At 42.0% G+C, this 19,966-nt stretch overlaps 1 protein-coding gene across 7 annotated transcripts in view; it reads right to left on the bottom strand.

Moving 5' to 3' along the window:
- DYNC1I1 (dynein cytoplasmic 1 intermediate chain 1) overlaps positions 1 to 19,966 on the bottom strand; it is a 187,061-nt gene that overhangs the window by 38,694 nt on the left and 128,401 nt on the right. For all 7 annotated transcript variants that reach the window (XM_005480226.4, XM_026795232.2, XM_005480229.4 and 4 more), the window contains 3 exons: positions 9,154 to 9,300; positions 4,828 to 4,941; positions 1,910 to 2,043 (listed from right to left, as the gene is read on the bottom strand). In XM_005480226.4, the coding sequence (XP_005480283.1) occupies positions 1,910 to 2,043; positions 4,828 to 4,941; positions 9,154 to 9,300 (395 nt within the window). The remainder of the gene's footprint in view (positions 1 to 1,909; positions 2,044 to 4,827; positions 4,942 to 9,153; positions 9,301 to 19,966) is intronic.

Genomic DNA, 19,966 nt, shown 5'->3' with positions numbered 1-19,966 from the left:
AGTCACTAGGAAGCAAATGCTTTTTCACAAAAAGTGAAGTAATTGATCCTGTGATCAGGTATCATACAGTCATTACTTTGAACAAGGGGAGATGTGCATTTCATCAGCCAGAGGCTGGAATAGCTATTAGGAAGGAAAAGTACAACACTGTGTAAGAGACAATGTGCGCAGTTTTCTTCTTCCTGGAAGCAAACGATGCCAGATCAGTTGTCAGTGCTGTCTGACGGTGTATACAGAAAAGGGAATAATGAAATCACCCTTTTAGCTAGATTATAGAAAAATTGCCCTGTGCTAGTGTTAGTACAGTGTACTGAAAGGAGAATACTGGTCCCTCATCCAGCTGGTGCAGTGTCCCCTCACCTCTCCTGTGTGGACAGGGTGACCTCACTGATGTTCCCCTGCCAGACCTTGCAGCATGTGCTGGAGCAGGGGCTGAGTCCTGCAGTATCCTGCTGGGTACAAAGGACACCTCTTATTTTATCCTAGCTATCTGCCACTGTAGTCAGTGGATAAGGAGAGTCCTGGAGCACTGACACCACCCTGGGTGTCTGCTGTGCTTTGACACACCTTTTTCCAGAGTGACACATGGCTCTTCACTGTGCTGGGCTGAAGGACACAGGAGCCTCTGGAAGTAAACCAGGGATGATAGCAAAAAGCTCCAGGAAAGACAGGCAGGAGCAGAAGAGCTTTTGTCAATGGTCAGTAGAAAGTTTCTAAAAAGGTTTGCTAAAAAGAGGATCTGGCACCTTCCTCCTCTTGTGAGGAACAAACCAGGCAAATCTGAAAGTGCAGAAGTGAGAAATGCCCATTCATCCTAGCATCCTAGGACTCATTTAAACCATGAGCCACCACACAGCCTATCAGTATTTGTCTAAATAGACACAATTTTGCAACACTGTCAGCAGTCAGGCAAAAATAAAAACATTCTAAAATTAAAAAAACCCCATTGAACAAAACATATGTAAAACAGTATTTATAAAACATTGGGGGTGTATAATAGAAGCCTTACAATCTTAAACCACTGTATCAATGTCTTTTTGGCCAACATAAACTCAGAATATGATAAAGTAAGAATTCAGAGAACATTGTGTACTACTGGTGGGGATGAGCTCTAAATCTGTCAATGGAAAACCAAGATTTTGTTCTTTACAAAAGCATTTCAAGTTTCCCAGAGACAAAACTACTACTGGAAGCTAACAGAGCACACCAGCATCCTGCAGGTTTGTAGGGTGCCAAACAAGGAACTTGCAGTATCAAACTACAGCTTGGGTTATATTATGTGTGACCACAGTTTGAGAGAGCACAGGATTCTCTAGAACCCATGTGGAACACTGTGGCTGCATCGGTGTTATTAAAGGAATCAGGCCCATGGTGGCTTTTCTCTGATTTATCCTTGTGGAGACCAAAGATGGAGCTGAGAATAGTAAAAAATAAAACAGACCAAAATAAAATATACCATCTGATGTTGGCTGAGGCCTGATTACTCTGCAACAGAAGTGTCTCCTAGGCCTCATTTGACCTGTGCAGACATAGACACCTGCATCTCAGCTAGGTGTATAAACCTGTACACAGCTGTGTAAACCTTCGTCTCATCTCATCTCATTGATGAGAAAGAGGTATTTCTGAGGGCCCAGCCACCTCCTCTTCTGAAAAAGGTAAAGGAAGTCAACCTAAGGTTAATCATTGCTCCCCACCAGCTACACAGAGCCTGGGGTAACTGTCCCAGCATAACAGGCTGTAGGAAAGATGCTCAAAGTTGGGGAGCTCCTGTGCTTGGTCACAGGAACATTGTTGATCAGACATTGTTGATCCAAGAAAGGAAAACATTGACCACTCTCCACACACACTTGGCTGTCTCTCATCAACACAGGTACACAATGTTTTAGAAGTACAAAATGCTGAACTTTACCTTCCATGACGACAGGCTGTGTAGACCGTTCCCTCTTCACTGCCCACGACAAAGTTATTGACATCTCCAGTTGGGAAAGCCATTCCTGTGACCGCCACTGGTTTGGACTTGTTGTATACCAGCTCCATGCTCTCCTATCAAAACAGGTTTTTGTTATTATGCTGGGATCCTCCTTTTCTTAGTCTGGGTTGGGTTTTTTTTTTTTTTTAAACTGATTTCTAAATAATACATGGAGTAGTAGGAGAGGAAGATGAAATCATTTGACCCAGTCACATTTGGTTTCTACATAAGATGTTGTAAGAAGATGCAGTGTCACAAACCAGGATGCTCCTGCCATCCCCAGTGCTGTCTGTCACACATATGAGACTGGCAGGAAGGCACTGGTCTTTTCTGCATCATCTTAAATCAGCCAGAGATGACAGGTGAGAATTTAAAATCTAATGGTGCAGAAACTAAAGATAATACCTTAATGGTTACATTTGCCAGCCTCAGGCTTTAATAAATCACGCAATACCCTTCTATTTACATTCTGAAAATCAGTTGTCAGGAAGCACTTGCAATATCGTGTGCATGTGAGGCATTTATTTCACTGTGTCATTTGTACCTTTGCAGAACAAAATTAAAAATTTGGAGTCCTGTCACTACAACCATTCTAAGCATTGCTTTTCAGGGATTTTCTGAGGTAACCATAAACACTCCCTCTAGACTCCACCATCAAGCTACAAACCAGCAGGAATGTTTTCTGTTTTCATTTGGTAGCTATATTTTAAAGTAAATCAGCATGCCCATTTTTCCAATTGCAAATAAAATAACCATGCAAGTTTGTGGCTGTTGCAAGATGTGTACGCTTTGAGCAGATTTTGCACAACTTTTTAGTTTTTCAGCCTAAATGGTGTAACCCAAGAATCCACAAAAGGCCTGAATGATTTCACCATTTTCATTTTTAGCTATTTAAGTGGTTATGTTCTCTATGTTTAAAAGGTCTATGCTGCTGTTCTTTTAGGGCCAAAGCCTGTATGGTTTTTCTCAAAAGGGCTTCTTTGCTGCAAAGAAAATGGGTATCCCTGTGAAAGGAGAGAGATGCAAACCCACAGAGAAATACTTCTGCTTGGTTTATGCTTTTCTTTGAAATAAATTTGGTTCTATTATAAAGGCAAAACAAGGCATGGAAAATGCATTGGGAGACCACCCCATATTTCTGTAAACATGTGAGTGAGAGAGAGAAATTCTCATAATATGGGAGAGAGACCATATATGTTTGTTAAAACCTTCTGGGGTGAGATCATCCTTTAGTGTCTCTGCAGAGACACGGCCATAGGCTGTGGTGGACACTCTGCTCCCAGCGCCCACACCATGACTGTACACAAGTGCTCTGGAGCTGTGTCTTTGGAAAGTTTCAGACTGACATACATCAGCAACACTTCACTCCTCCCAGTTTAAAGCTATGGCATGCAGCTTGATGTCAAGCCCTGTGCCTCTCTTTTCTAGATCACCATGAACCATGTGCCAGACTTCAGTGTAATGTGGGGTGTGTTCCCATCCTTGCTGAGAGCCAGATTTGGAGCAGGGAAATTCCATTTGAGTGATGAGATCCTGGAGCTCAGATGTTCACATTTCTGTGCCTTAGACTTTATTATTCCACTAAGTGAATATGCAGGGGTGGGATTTATCTTCTTGATGTTTAGGTGAGAAACTGTGGAAGGCATTAGGGTGCCTGAACATAGATGCCTGGGCAATTTTAGAAGCCTCCTTTTCTACTGCAGAAGAGTATTGGTTTCTTACAGTCCCAGGGCACACTGTTGCCTCACATGAGCAATGGGGTTGAAATTTGAGTAGAGGAGTAGATGTGATGACTTCCAGAATCCTCCTCCACCCTAAGATAGGACAGCTCCACATCCCAGGGTGGGTATCTGAAATGGCTTTTCATACTTGGGTGGGATGAATCACCCTCCAGAAGTGCCAGCCTCTCTCTATCTCAGTGGTACAGAAAACTTGAATTTCTAACTTAGACCTGACACATCAACTTTCAGATGGCTCAGGTTAGGATAGAGGAGTCCCACCTCTTGTGTCAACACTGAAAAGCAAATAATTCAATAGTAATTGCACATTAGTGCATGATTAGTGGAATCATTATAGGGAGTTTCTATGCAGCATTTTGAAATAAGATCAGATCCCATGATGCTTAGTAAAAATTATATTAATTTTTTTTCTAAGAAATTGTATATAAAAATGAGTGATGTGTTGGAATAGAAAATGTACTTCTTCAGAAGATAACACTTAAAAGATGCTTTCTGTACACCTTTTTCAGCATTGGATTCTTTGTTTAGTTTCCATTATTATAATCACTAGTGGTTTGGGCAATTTTCCTGTGTTTCCTTTCATTTCTGATACAAAGGAGAGGAGGGGGAGAACAGACAATAGTAGCAAACATTCCAGTGGGGGAGAATTAGTTCTAAAACTTTTGATTTGCATTGTTTGTTCCTTTGGCTACTGAAGGCTGCCAGCAAAATAAGTTTCTGAGTTTCTGACTGTGCCTTGGAAACCTGCAGTGCCTAGGGTGTGTTCAGCAGCAGTGCAATCTAGTCCATATTTGTTAAACAATGCTGTAGAATAAGTGCAATTTATACCACAGGCGACTTCTGTAATTACCATGCTTTAAAATGGACTATTTCATTTTCACTTGAAACTGACCTATGCATTAATGTATTACAATAATTACATGATTTGTGGTAAAGGAAATGGGGTTTGGCTCTTAGCAAAGACTGCTGGAAGCAAGCTGTACTCTTTCAAGTGCATCCATTGGTTTTAGATTGTATAGGATGCGAGATTTTGGCTTTTAGGAGCTATGTTCCACTACGCAGGTATCCTGCTCTACCAAAGACAATTTCCCCCCCCCATACTGGTGCAAACAAACCCACCTGTGGAGTTGAGAGCATGTCCAGGCTCCAGGAGCACATTTTGCCATCCGTAGAGACAGTAATAAGATTGTGTGCATTCTGTGTTCCAACTACATTCACACAATACACAGGATGCTGAAAACACAGAACACTGCAAGTCAGAGAGCCATTCTTACACTTTCACAAACAAATTTCTAATGTCTCATATGTTATTTTAAAAAATGATTAAGTAGTCACACAATGCCTGGAAAATATAAGACTCAGCTTTTGCCAGATAGGAATTGTTTTGGTTGGGCTTTTGTGTTTCTTTTTCATTTAAATTTTAAGAAGTATGTTATGGAGGTGGAAATGTTTTCAAAGTTTCATTTTCCTCATAATAAAACAGCCCAGCTGAGTAATGCTGTGAAAATACAGAATTATGTGGATGAGATTTCACCCACAGGGACATGTATCATTCTACTGATGGCTTTTGACATTGAAAATAACCAGCAGAAAGAGGAAAACTGTCCAAACGGAATAAAAATGAAAACTTTATTCAAGAAAACAGCTGCATAAAACTTGAACTCTGTCAGAATTTGGCTTGCATGTTAAATATTTGCAAATGTACTCCAGTTGAAGAACACGAGCAAGCCCATCAATGTTCTTCAGCATTGGCCAACACACCTTTTAAAATCTGTCACTATAAGTGGAGAGTGACTAGATTCAGGGTGTTACACCTGGTTCACCATGGTGCAGTCATTCCATGGAGGCTGAATTCCAGTTAGTATGCATAATAAAACGTGGCCTATTCCTTTTCCAAGGAACCTGGTAACACTTTGAGCTTGAAATGTCATCTGGTATCTGATGGTGACTTATGAGAGATGGGTCAACTTCAGCAATCTCCAGAGTGAAAAATCAGTCAGAATGAACAATAAGATTTAATTTCCTTTGACGGGTACAAGTGGTACTGCTAAATTAAGGGTTAGAAATATACAAAAGTCAAGCAAATAAAGATTTAATTTTTCTGCAGTCTTTACCAATAAATAGAAGACCTGCATCCCCAGAAAGAAAAAACAAATTTTCTCTAATACTTTGCTTAATTAAAGAAAATTGGGACCAACTTGCAAGAGATCCCTAGGGAGCTTCTAAGCAACTCCATGTAGTGTCAGGAATGTAGCATTTGGTCCTGCTGAAAGGAATGGCAGAACTGCCACTTACGTCAAGATCCAGCTGCAGGTCACCTGCTCAGTCAGTGGGGAATGGCAGAAATCCCCAAGAGCTCCGGCTCACTCTCAGGTCTGATACCTGAGTGGGCCCAGTAAATGTCCCCTCTCCAAGAGCAAAAGGTGCAGCACCTGTACAAACAGTGCTTGTGCCCACAATGAGATGGACCAAGCAGTTGCTGAAATAGTACCTTGTGCTTGGAGGCAACCTGTACACACCAGTAAGTCACAAGGTCCATTTGATGCCAATTTTTTTCTCTCTCTCAAGATTGTCAGGCACCTGATTTCTCCCTGATCATCAAATGCTCCCCAACTGGTCCCTCACGTGTGTGTCACACTATTACCCTCATAACATGGACCTTCTTTCTGCTTAGTGTAAGCTAATGACCCCAGGGCTAAACATGATTACTGCATACTGATGTGTGAAATACATACAGACCAATTTTTTTCATGTGCTTCTGACCTCCAGTAGACCAAACAGACAGAATAGGTGGGAGGAAGCCACAGCAAGTAGTGGAATATCTAAAATATTTAGTGGGGGAGAAAGAGTGAGCCATGTCTTTCCAGCAGCACCTCAGTGTGTCAGGCCTGGCTTTAATCAGGGCTACCAGCCATCAATTTCATGCACAATAAAACTCATGGCAGAAATGAAAAGATGTAAAGAAAGCAGATGAAAAAGACAACCAACTGTATGTAACAGAAAGTCTTAACAGGCTCCTTCCTTTCAAAGGGTTGCTGCCAGCTTGCTTTTATTTATCTTGGAAATGAAATCATCATGCAAAAAGGTTTTGTCTTAATTAAAATTTCCTGTTGTCCCAAGTGCAGATGTGTGGTGGGTGTGAAAGGAAATTAGTGAGTAAGCTGTGGGTAGAATTCTCTTTCCTGGTGAATCCAGGCAGTAATCAGTGATACTAAATTTCAGGAAGGTTTAAGTCAGGGAAAACAACACGATCTATCTGTTTCAAATAAACAAAGCAAGAGAAAGAAAAGAGAAAAATCCTTTTCTCACATGCAGCATGAGTTCAAATTAAAAAAAGACTATTCAGCTCACGTATCTAGCAGTACAAAAAGTAACATTGCTAATGTAGTGTTGTCTTAATTTAATTTTTTTTCTTGGCAGCAAGGATTCAAGCCAGCGTTTTGCAACCAGGACCTCATTTACAATTTATGTAAGTAATTCCTATGTACAAATATAAAGTAAGCAACTCTTATTGTAAAATCTGAGCACTCCTTTAAACATCATATTTCTCCTCATGTTAGACTGTGTAAACACTTATTTATACCAATCCATGACAGCACATAAAGTGCCCATCCACGACTGAAAGTAATTTATTTATATTATTCAAAAGGAAAACATTACATTTTGTTCTACTGCAATAATAAAACTGTTTTAATATATAATTCCAGGAGGTACAATTTTGCCTTAAATGATTTTTGAGTGTAAACAAATTACTTCCCATTAATCTTTGCTTTTCCACTAGATTTTGAGTCCCAGTTGTTCAATTTGCAGTGACAGTCAGCTTCTTGCCACTAGTTTTCTGGTCTGCTACATCTCTAAATTGCACTTCCATGAGAGACTGTTTCTTTTCATGCAGATTGAACAACATTACTGGCAACACAATGAGCAAAAACATTAGGGAAATGAAAAGCAATGTTGAAGTTGCAACCCATGGCACAGATCATTAGATAATTACATCAACATTCATGATAGTGGAAATTTAGGGAACAACATTTATATTGCCTGGCCCACTAAGCATATCTGTGCACACCTGTAATTTTTAATATAAGAGACTTGCAATCATAATACTGGCCCCATACTGAATCTTCAGCAGTAATTCACATGGCATGGCTTTCTGGAGCTGTCTTTTAACTCCAGGGATTATGCTGTCACAGTCAACTAAAAGCTGAACCTTGATCTGCAAATTCCAAACATTAGAATCACACAATTGTAAAAGCTGGAGCTGCAAAAGTACTATCACTTTGTCCGAACCTTCAATCTGCCAGAACAAGATTATCATCTTATCTCTCAGAGCGCTTTGTTGAGTTCAGTTCCCTATGTTACAGAAAATGTGTGGTTTTCTGCACCCTTATATCATACTTTTGCATTTTTCTCCTCCTTTCTACTGTCCACTCAGGAATTGCCCTACGCTCGCTCCCAGCATGAGCTACTCTGCCTTCCATGTCTCCTGAAGAGGCTGCCCATGCCCAGACTCGGGAGGAGGAGAATGCACAAGGTGTTTGTGCAGGATGGCTGGATGTCAGTGCCATAGCAGAGTGAGGACACTTTAGCAGGCAACCCAGGCTTGTCTCCTCCTCCAGCACAATATGAGTACTCTGCAGTGTAAGAGACTCTCCTATCACAGATATCATCCTTGTATCACACACAAAGTCTTTTCTTTCTCAGGCATTTTGTGTTACTGTTCTGCCCATTCATCTCCCAGGCATCGCTAGAGCCCATTGCCACCATCAATAATTATCTGTAAGTACCTGTGTGTGTCAGCAAAATGCTCTCCTGCATCATTCCATTGAAACAAACTCTCCCTCAGTGTGCAAACTCTGCCCTGTGGCCCTGTCTGGAGCAGAAGACCATGGCAGGCATTTATGTATTGCTCTACAGGACAATACATAAATACATAAATACAAAAAAACAGAAGCAAATTGCCCCACTTTTTCTGAGGGCACCAATGTCTACTTACAGAAATCCTCTTTGAGACCCTCATAGGTGCCTTATCTGATTCAAAGGAGAAATTTGTGTACACCAAGACAACAATAATGACTCGAATTGCCTGCCACATCAGACTGGGAGACATACAGCCTTCACAGTGGTCTGGCTCTCTTTAGAGACAATGGGGACAAGAACTGCAGTGACAGTGTGCTGGCACATAGGTGCCTCATTCACGTGTTGTACTCAATCATGCCCTCCTCCTTGGAAAGAAGAATAATGTCCTGACTTGATTGTACAATGTGTGATGATCAAACACTTACAGGAGGTGGTTGTTCATGTCTCAGATCTACTTTTTTTCCTTCAAGGACCAAAATTCCGTTTTCATCTGTGTGGCAACTAGCACTGTAGACCCAACATGGCAGCTGCCTTTCCCTGCTGACCATCTCCTCTAAGGAAAAGGGAGGTGATTTTTATCCTTACCGTGTGAGCAGCAGCAGACAGGGGGGTTCTCTGAACTGGAGTGCGCCTGTGACTGCGGTTATCCCACAGGACAATCTGGCCAGAGTATGTTCCTCCAACAACCAGGTTTGGGTGAAAGCGGGCAAAACAGACTGACATCACAGAGGACTGCAGGAAAAGAGGTAGAGAAAAGAGAGGTTACATGGTCAGCCATCTTCAGTTCTCTCCCAAGGGAAGCAAACTGTAATTAGCACTTTGTGTTTTAGGAATCACTGTATGAACTTTATTCATGCTCCTTGCACACTAGAGCATGAATACTAATGAGTATTCATACTAGAGCATGAATACTAAAGAGCATTCTACTAAAGCAACAGGACATATGCAAAGAACTAACTTGGACCCTAAAAAGTGTTGTGTCATTGGTCCCAGGGAAAATATAGGATGAGTCTGAGCATGATGCTAAAAACCTGAGATAATCTCTCCATGACAGTGATGGTAAAGTGCTTAATTTCTTTTCCAGAAGTGAGAACTTCAACTAACCCGATCCCAGCCAGCCAGAGAATGGCATCCATGACATCCCATCAAGGAGAGCTCTTCCACTCTTTCTCCTCTAAATTTTAACTCAGGCAGTTTGAGGCAAGTCTGTAGAAAAAACCCTCCAAAGTTCACCTCAAGGTGTGCTGTTTTGAGAGCATCAGCTGACAAGCTGTGTCTCATTGTTGGATCAATGACTGATTCCTCTACCAAGGTCTTCTAAGAACAAAGGGAACCATGCTTTACTTTACGCTGTTTAAGCAGAACTGAATTTTTCTTCATCCTAATGGCAGCTGAGTTATCTTTGTATATTTTCTTTAGCTGAGGATGCTTAGGAGCCAGGCCGGTGTGGTGGGTCTCCTGGCTACCTGGTAGAGCATCCCACAAGCCAGCATGGAGACTGTTATCTATCCCAACTACCACTTTTCAATGTCTTTAAAATAATACAACAGCTGAAGTCTTCAAGGGAACAGTCCCCAGACCTTCATATGCCTACAAGCTTCAGCCAAGAGCAAGAAGCAGTAACTCCTTCAAGTCTTCCATGCTCTTCTTAAATAATATATTTATATATATTATTTTATATAATTGGCCTGAATGTTATGTCTTTATTTTATGCAAATCTTTTTTTATATTTTAATGACTGGATATTTTGAAGTATTGGTATTCCTATCTGGGAACACACTTTACCCGCTGACAAAGGGTTAACTAAATTACCATATTTCATTTGCATAACAGCATGGCAGACATTTCAGTAAACTTTGTTGAATTAGGAACACTGGAGCTGAAGTTCAGCCAAGCTGAACTAGACCCAGTGTCTACTTAGGTAATGACCCTGTCTCTGGGAGATGTGCATGGGGTTGTAAAACCTTTGACTTGGGCAGATGTGTTGCCTCCTTTTCCTACTGCTCCTCATGAGGATTTCCAGTGGCTAGAGACTGATTTGAACTCACAAGAGACTTGAAACCCCTTCTGATAAGGCTAGAATTAATTATGCTAACTCTTGATGCCTATAACTAGGTTATAAAGAATAAAGTAAAATGGAAAGTTTAAACAGTTTTTACTGAATTAATGTGGCTGCCTGATATCAATTGTTTAAAGCCAGATTATATGCTAAGTGAATTTAATAGACATACTTGCAGCATACAGCAGTATATTCATTACTGGGTTTTTTTGACCTTGATAAGCTAATCAAGACACTGAAAAAAGCTGCAATTACCTTTTTTGTTCCCCACTCTCTCTGGATACTCCTGGCTTTTCACTTGACATCTTTATACTTTCCCCTCTTGACTAACGCTTCTGCATACATTTCTCTTTTGTTATATGGTCTAGCACCTAAGGACTAGACAATTAGTGTACATAAATGCCTATTTTAGTCTGTAAAAAGTCCCTATTTTAGTCTGTGTCTAAGTGCTTGAGCAGAGCAATTCCATTTTGGTCAGTCATCACCATGAGAGGTAGCTTCCAAACACCATTTCCAAAGGACCTAGCTTTACAGAAAAGAAACTCCACCCCTAAGGAACAGGATGTTGGTACTGTTAAGAGGGATTAAGACTCAGCTACACTGCAGCTGCCATCCAGTTTCCACAGATTTCCCCCACACTATAATTAAAACGACCCTACAGCACATGTTCTACATTTTATCTCTTTGTTTAATGGCTTCATGAGTTGTTTTAATCAACCCCTCTCATTCCTTATAACTAAGCTGACAGATATTCTTACATGAAGGGAAATAGCCAGATGATTTTAAAATAGTACAGCTCCACCACTGAGTACACCCCACAGCAGCTACAAGGCTCCACATGTATTTTAAGAAACCCCAATTCAAACAGCCATTCCACAACAAAGTTCCCAAGTTTGTCCCAAACAAACTTGGGAGACTCTGAAGCAGGGCAAAGAAGCCAAGTGGACAGTGTATTTTTAAAAGTTCTGCTTTCATGGTTAGCATGTTTTTGCATTTAGAATGCCAGAATACAGTTGAATGGTCAGGATATAAACTGCTAAAGTGTGTTTTTCATAAAGTTCAGAAATAACCTACAGACATGACACGGACTTGAGTTCTCTGCACTGCTTCTAGTTTTACATCTCCTCCAAAGCAGCTTGCAGTCTTCAAAAGGTGAAATGTTCACATCTTTTTAATTATGTCAGTATTATTTTTCTATCCAATAAAAAATTCTGTCAAATATTAGAATTTAACAATTTAAGGACTCCATTCCATAGCACTTAATACAGTGATTATTGTCTTAACATTAATGGCAGTACTCAGATGAGTAAGGGCTGTAAGATTAAGCCCATTCATTTAACAACTTGAAAAGCATTCATTTCTTAGACTTAATGGGAGAGAGTGGCTGACAGGTCTCCAGTCTGTCTGAACAGCTCTGTGCTCAAGGACAGCAGCAGAAACCATTCCCTGTAAGCCTCTTCTGCCCCCAGGCTGCCTCTTGTTTGCCTGTTCAAGTAGTCTTGTTCCTCTGAAATAGCTTTGCCACCGACTTCAAAGGGGGAGGAACCAGCACATGGTCAGGTTTTTAAAATAACAGCATATCCTTGGTTGCACTCCTGCCACACCCTTCTGGGGAAATCTCATGGCACTTTCCAATAGCAATGGTAAAGCTCCCCAGTTTTTCAGTTAGGGACATTTTATACTGTAGGTGCTTAGTTACCTGTGACAGTATATGGCAACAGCACATAAATAAATATAGAAGGAATCATGTCAGAAGGAATTCCACAGGGAGTTTAGTGTTCACAGCAGAGAAGCAGGATTTAAGGCCACGAGATTCCCAGCATTATCTTTTTATGGGTGCCACTAAGCATCAGTCTGAGCAACTGTCGGGACCCACAAGAGACAGGCAAAATCGGAGTGTCTGGTCATCTGCATTCCTCTGAATTGCAGTGTGCACTGAATCACTTCGTATTTATTTCAGCCTAGTGCTCAGGTGTTTTCTCCCTCTGTGCAAATACAGCCTACTGGGTTTTGCTTTTTCTGTCTCTCCTTACCTTTATCAATGCCCTTACTAAAGTATTTCTGGTGCTTCTGGCTTTGTGAACTTCCACCCAGATGTTGTACTCTTAGTGCGGCCACAATACTGGTGCTGCTGCCTGATCCCCTGTGCATGCTCTGCCTCCAAGGGCCAGAGAGGGAAACCTGAGTTAGTTCCATGCAGAGCATTGCCCAAGCATAAGAGAGAGCTCAGGCTGCTAAACCTGGGGATTTTGCCGGGCAAACAGACAATCCTGCTTCTCAAATGCTAAAGCTTCTGCTCCCAGCTGTTGCAAGTACTGCACTGAAAACATAATTAAGAAACAAATCATGAGATGTCCATTTGTTACAGCAAAGAGAGGGCTGGGCCTCACAAACAGAAGTGGTGCCCAGGCCTTGGAGAGGGCTGCAGCTGTGGAGAGGAAGGCAGCACCCTTTGCCCCCTGCCTTGGTGTGGAGTCAGGTCATCTCAGCCCATGGGGAGGAGTACTGTGGAGCACGGCTCAACATGATACCCTTTTGTTCATCAGTCCTGCTCTGCCTCCCTGCTCCTTCCCTCTCTCCTTCCCCACTAAAGCACTGATCCAAACAGGCCCCCAGCCCTCTTCAAGTGGCTGGCAAAGCTGTTTTTTATTTTAGAAGCTTAATACAGCCCAGATTTGGATTAATTATGGCATATCCCGTCAACCACAGGTACACGTGCTTGAGACAGACAGACATTTAGCTTCTCCCTACTGAGAAGCCTGACCTCAGTACCCACATGTGATGTGTGCAAGGCCCTGGAGACTCAGCTGTCTCTGCTCATGTCCATACGCTCCGATGGCACTCTGCCCAGCCACCAGTCAAACAAGTTCACAAAGGCCTGGGTGCTAAATAATAATAACTCTCCATAGGCAGTGACTACTGCCTTCAGCCAGACCTCTTCTGCAGGAAACCACCCCCGGAGCCAGCATTGCCATACTGGTGCCATATGCCTACGCCTGACACCAGATGTATCTCAAAACAATACTTTGTCAGTGGGAAGAAGCAATCCGAGGAGTTCACAGGGATTTCTAGGCTCCAGAAGATCAGGTTATATTGCAGCAGGCTCTCAGGAAGCTCCTGGGTGGATTTTCTAGCTGAGCACATGCATGTGAAAAAGCACTACCATCAGTGGCATGCTGCTGTGGGTCACTGTGACACAGACAACTGCAGGCAATGAAATCAACTGCAGCAGAGTTCATAGAATCATAGAATATGCGGAGCTGGAAGTGAACCATCAGGATCATCGAGTCCAACTCCTGCACAGGACCCATTAAGACTCCTCATGTGCTGAGAGCCTTGTCCAAACACTTCTTGAACTCTGTCAGGCTTGGTGCTGTAAGACTTTCCTGGGGAAGCTTGTTCCAGTGCTGAACTGCCTTCTGAGTGAAAAACCTTCTCCTGATATCCAACATAAATCCCTCCTGATGCAGTTTCATGCCTTTTCCTTGAGTTCTGTCACTGGTTATCGCAGAGAAGAGATCAGTACCTGTCCCTCCTCTACCCCTCATTAGGAAGTTGTGACTGCCACATGACCTCAGCTGCTTCTCATATGGCTTCCGCTCCACACCCTTCAGCATCCTCATGGTCTTCCTTTGGCCACTCTTAATAGCTTAATGTCCTTTTTATATTGTGACATCCAAAATGTTCACACATTATTCAAAGTGAGGCCGTCCCAGAGCAGAGCAGGACAATCCCCTCCCTTGCCTGGCTGGTGATTCTGTGCCTGATGCACCCCAGGACACAGCTGGGCCGCTTGCTGACGTGGCAGATCCTTTTCTGTGCTTGAGGGACTGAGAGTGGAGGGACAAAGCTGTTGTAGTGCTCCTTAGCTGAAACCATGAAAAGGTGCCATACTCATAGTTCTTCATCCATAGGAACTGAATAACAGGGACTGAATCACTGATCACTTATGTCTGCACTCCTGAGGAGCAAATAAATAAAGAGGAAGGCCAGAAGTACACAAGCAACTTACTCATAACCTTTTGTTCTCAGTCCTGCTCATCAAGAGCAGCATTTACAGAGTCTAAGCACTCACAATCCCTCTGAGAGCTGCCCAACCTTCTTCTGACCAGGCAGTCAGGAGACCTTTTCATTCCTCCATTGCTATGCACACATATATCTGGTCCCCTACGTCATAGAGATGATATAGCTCTACTGCAAATGTGGATTAAAACCATCATCTAGAAATAAACCAGAAACTGAATTATTAAATAAAGTCATTTTTTCGTGACCAGTCATGGGCTGAGAATAATCATGGAAAGTAGCAGTATCAGATCTGAGCACTTTCTCTGATTTAGGGACATTTCTCTGGTTTTCCATCACAAAAGGTGTGAGATATCTTGAAAGAGGCAACTTTAGGTGACTTTGCTTTGGCTACTGAGATATCTGGTACTGTACACTGAAATAGAACCTGTGCTCCTTCCAAGAGTCCTGTTTGTTTTTAGTACCTGCTATTGTGAGTTAGGATATTTCTGTGTTTCATATAACTGTCTAAGTATAATTAGTAGTAATAAGAGAACAGCAGACAGAATAGCAACAGAATTACAGCTGGTTTTGAAATTAAATTTGAAAAGGGAGTTAAAATATGATTTATGTGTACAAAAACCTGTACCAAAGAGGTAACCTCTTAATTCTAAAAACTTAAAATTCCAAGACTTCTGCTCCCCTCCAACTGTCTTCCTATTGAACTATGAAACAACATCTGAAAGATTTTGTGCTGGAGATTATTTGCGGTACCATACAAGATTCGTCTCTACTAAAAATAAAATAAAAGCAATTGACATCCTTCACATATTAAAAAATAAATAAAAGCCAACAAACACTTCTTCAAACCAAATGTCAGAACTCTGTTTAATTAAAAAAAGGAAGTTTATACTTGGTTATGGTGCGTGTCGACATCTACCCCTTTGATTTACAAGAGTATGGACGGGAAAGAACAGATTGCTTTATTCAAGAGAAAGAAAGGAGGGAGGGGGCCCAGTGTGACAGGAAAGAGTGTAGGCTGTATTAACTTCAGTGCTTGTTAAAACATGAAGGATTAATGGTAGAAAGGGAGGGAAGAATTGTGAATGTCTCCAGTTTAGGATCTTCAGAAATGTTTGGGGATTCTAAGAATGTCTCACCAGACCACATGAAAGCTGAACAGAGAGACTCAGCCACACGACTGCTCTAAATCCAAAGCTGGTATTGCTCCACTTATACCATCAAACCAATGGAGCTGAAATGTAGCCACAAATTAAATTTATTTTTATTGAAAAAGTACTAAGTCCTTAAAAATAAGGAAAAGAGTATGTCAGGAAATGCAGCCTTTCTTAGCTGAGTTTACAGGGTAGGTAGCTCTGGCATCTAACCTCAGTGCTGACATCTGAGTATTGCAGTAGAATGAGACACTCTGCCCAAGTCTGCAGAAAGGCAATATCCAGCCTTATGACTTCATTTTAAATAGAGCAGAAAGCTGGAGCTTTCTGCTTTCATCTCTGTAACTGCAGGTTCAGCCCATGTAACTACAGGAGAAAAATAATCAGGAGAAAAGTTCACAAGCTGCCTTTGCAAATGGGAATCTACACTTCAGCCCTTCTGCAAAGTGCATTTGCTGTTATTATTAATTCAGCAGGGTCATGGTGACTCGGAAAAACAGCAAAACTGCTTGCTGTATTGCAAATGCAGATAATCCTGACACTTCTCAAATTTAATATGGGGAGATCCTGTGTGCCTTTATCCATGACTGCAGCAAGGAGTCAATTCAGTAACCCTGAATTACTGCACACACATGCAGTGAGAATACCGTCTTTGCTGAGCATCATACTGTCTTTGTTAGACTGATGATGAGATGACTAAAGCCTGGAGAAATAAGGAGTAATTTCATAACAACAGCAAAATAAAGTTTTCTTTCCCCCCAGCTTCTTAGATGCTAAGTACCCAAATATGTTTGTTTTCTCTGATTAGGACCTGGCTGCTTATCAGATCTCAGGGTCAAACAATTAATGTCTGTGTGCTTGCATGCTGGAGAAGCAAACACTTCCTTGGTTTATCTATTTTATTTAGGTCATGATACTCTACAGTTATTCACAAGCACTCTTAAAAGTTTTGATTGAATTATTGACAAGTTTGAAGTGATGGGTCTTCACCACCCTCATAGGCCTGGAGCCTGAGGGCATGTGTCTCTGGGTGGAGCACAGAGATCTTCTGCCATCCCCGCTCATTCCACAGGCTGGCCACAATTTGGAGCAGATGGTGAGTGTCAGCTTGGCAGTCTGGCATGCAGCTTGCAGGCAGCAGGGCTCATGCTTTGGCTGCTTTCAGCTCAGCGTTAGCCAAAGGCTTCTGGACCAGAGCTGCTATACATGTAGGGTCATGGTGTCACTGCCTGCTGCTGCTGCTAACTATAGCTGCAAGTTTTGTGGCACAGAGACTACTTTATTATGATGGGCTTGTAACAAAATCCCTACTAAAACATCTCAGTCTGATGAAGGCCTCTAGAATTGAGCAAACAATAGCATTACCTGAAAAACTTACTTGGTGCAATGGTTAGAAATGCCAGATAAGCATATTATTTTAAGCACTGCAAATGAAATCAGATCTAGAAAGGCACATACTCAAAACATCATGCAAACCAAAGCCTTCTGTAAGTGTTGCAGTTAGCCAAGTCCTAAAGTATCTCTGAAGGTGAAGCCACTTCTATATAGCAATTACCTGGGGAACCTGGCTGTGAGGGACAAATCCAGGAATTTTGGTCACTCTTCCTGAATTACTTCTGCATATTATCTCTTGGATATTATCTGATATAGAACATAGGTGCAATCTTGGCAGTCAGCCCCATGCTCATAAAGTACCCCAGCCATTTGTCTAAACACTTAAGCTTTGTAATGCTGCACATTTGTCCAGGCAGAATCTCCTTCCTGCTGGAAGCAGGACCAGGCCTCAGGAGTGAGGTTTAAGAGTCCCTGTCCAGAGGTGTTCCCATCTAACACTATGCAGAAGCAGAAGAGATCCCCCAGAGACTGAGCTTAGGCTGGGATTTTGGTGTCCTGAACTCTCCTCCTCACTGTGAAAGCACAACAGATAATCACTTGATGGCAAGTCCTGGAAATACCAGAGTCAGACTTTAGAGAGCCCACAGAGGTCGCAAATTCCAGATCTGGAGAACAGGAATAGAAACAGGAGTTATTCTCATGCTCTGGGTATGGTTTTGTGGTTTCTATGGCAGCAGTTCCTCAAACCAGTGCATCTGATCAACCAAACTAAGTGAAGCCACAGATGAATTAGAAACCAGTACAGAGGCTGCAAGAACAATTATCTACAACTCAGCCTGTGAAGTTGGGTGTAGTAGTCACAGCTGCTTGTAAGAGAGTCACAGATAATTCTCAAGTGTAGCACCGAGTCCAAACCCCCACAAGAAATGCAAAGGCCATGAGAACCAAAGCACAGTCAGAAGATCAAACATACTGAACCAAGAGCACTTTAAAGCCCCAGATGAGGAAAGAACGTAGTAAGTCCATCTTTTCTCAGAAGTCCATGAACTTCATTGTAATTAATTCTTCTAAGTTCTCCATTATTTTAATGACTCAAAAGCCTGCCTACAGCCAAGCAAATTGGTAAGTGCTTTCCTAAACAAGCAATTTTTAAATTCAGGCCTTCTGAAAGCAAATGACCTTCATTCTGTGAGGAAAGAAGGACACCCTCACGTTCAGATGGTCCTGGGAAGACTCCATAGACTTAGAGACAGTCTCAACCTAGCACTCTTCCACATCAATATCAAACAGGGAAGGGAAAACAAGTATGAGCTGTCAGAGACAGACTCACTGAATTACCAGTGTTGGGAGGCACATCTAGAGATTGTCTAGTCCAAGCCCTTGGTCAGAGCAGAGTCAGCTGGAGCAGATTGTTGTTGGCTGTGTGTGGCTGGGTTTTGACTGTCTCCATGGATGGAGACCCCATTGCCAGCTCGTGTTGAGTTTCTCATCAACCAACACCCCCAAGTCCTTCCCCACAGGGCTGCTCTCAATCCCTTCTCAGTCCAGCCTGTATTTGTGCTTATTGCCTCTCCCCAGGTGCAGGACCTTGCACTTGGCCTTGTTGAACCTCATGAGACTCTCATGACCCACTTCTCAAGCCCACAAAAGTCCCTCTGGACGGCATCCGTTCCCTCCAGTGTGTCAGCTGAACCACACAGCCTGGTGTGGTCAGTGAGCATGCTGAGGGTCCTTCAATCCCACTGTCCATGTGTCTGATAAAGATGTTAAACAGTGCTGGTCCCAACCCTGACACCTGAAACACCATTTGTCCCTGGTCACCCCTTGGACACTGAGTCATTGACCACAACTCTTTGAGTGCAGCCATCCAACCAATTCCTTATTCACCAAGTGTTCCATCCATCAAATCTATGTCTCTCCAGTTCAGAGACAAGGGTGTTGTGCAAGACAAGGTGAAATGCTCTGCATGAGTCCAGGTAGATTATGTCAGTCATATTACAACTAATAGACTTTTATAATTGCCCAAATCCATCACTTCCACTGATGTACCTTTTATAAGGAGTGTCACTGTGTAATTGGAAATAACTGAAAAGAATTGAAAATTAATTTAACATTGCACATAGATGTGGAGATTGAGAGACTTAGAGGCACAAATAAACAGCTATCTAGTGGAAACACAGAAGATACCACAGGCAAGTCTGTATTTAAGAATAAGGGTGAAAACATTAATTATTTTCACACTGTTCATTTCTGCTACAGTAAATTACTGTAGAGTAATTTACACTCTCATTCTAGTATCAGTAGCCTGATTCTGCACCCATAGAGTATTAGGAAGCAGCTAAGATCACAGAGGAATAAAGGAAACCCATTATAGACAATTTTTAATTCCCCTTCCTCCAAGAAAACCTTAGTTTTCTTAAATTTCACATCCTGCTTTCCTCACCTGCAAAGCTATGCTCCTTGGTTTCTACAATTTTTTTCCATAAGTAGTCTTGTGGAAGAGGAAGGGTTGAGATAAGTGTTCTCCAGTCTCAGGGTGAAGCCTCAGTAACACTAAATCAGCATAGTTACACCATCTATGGTTGCTGACTCTGGAGTATCAGAGAACGACTTCTTGCTCAAAAACCAGCACCCCTGGGTCATTCACTCACAACAGTGATGGGACGTTTCACCATGCATCCTTATCCTGCCAGGAAGAATGGATTTATCCCAGAAAACTCATGTCAGTAGTTCTGCACAACTCCAATCCCAATTTGGCTTAGTAAATTTCTTGAATAGACCAATAGATGTAAACATGAGATAGCAAATGTTAAGCATGTTTTTCTCT

Source organism: Zonotrichia albicollis, chromosome 1 (genome assembly GCF_047830755.1).
Source record: "Zonotrichia albicollis isolate bZonAlb1 chromosome 1, bZonAlb1.hap1, whole genome shotgun sequence".
Lineage (NCBI taxonomy): Eukaryota > Metazoa > Chordata > Aves > Passeriformes > Passerellidae > Zonotrichia > Zonotrichia albicollis.
The sequence above is the reverse complement of the archived record's forward strand: the minus strand, read 5'-3'. Positions and strand labels throughout refer to the sequence as shown.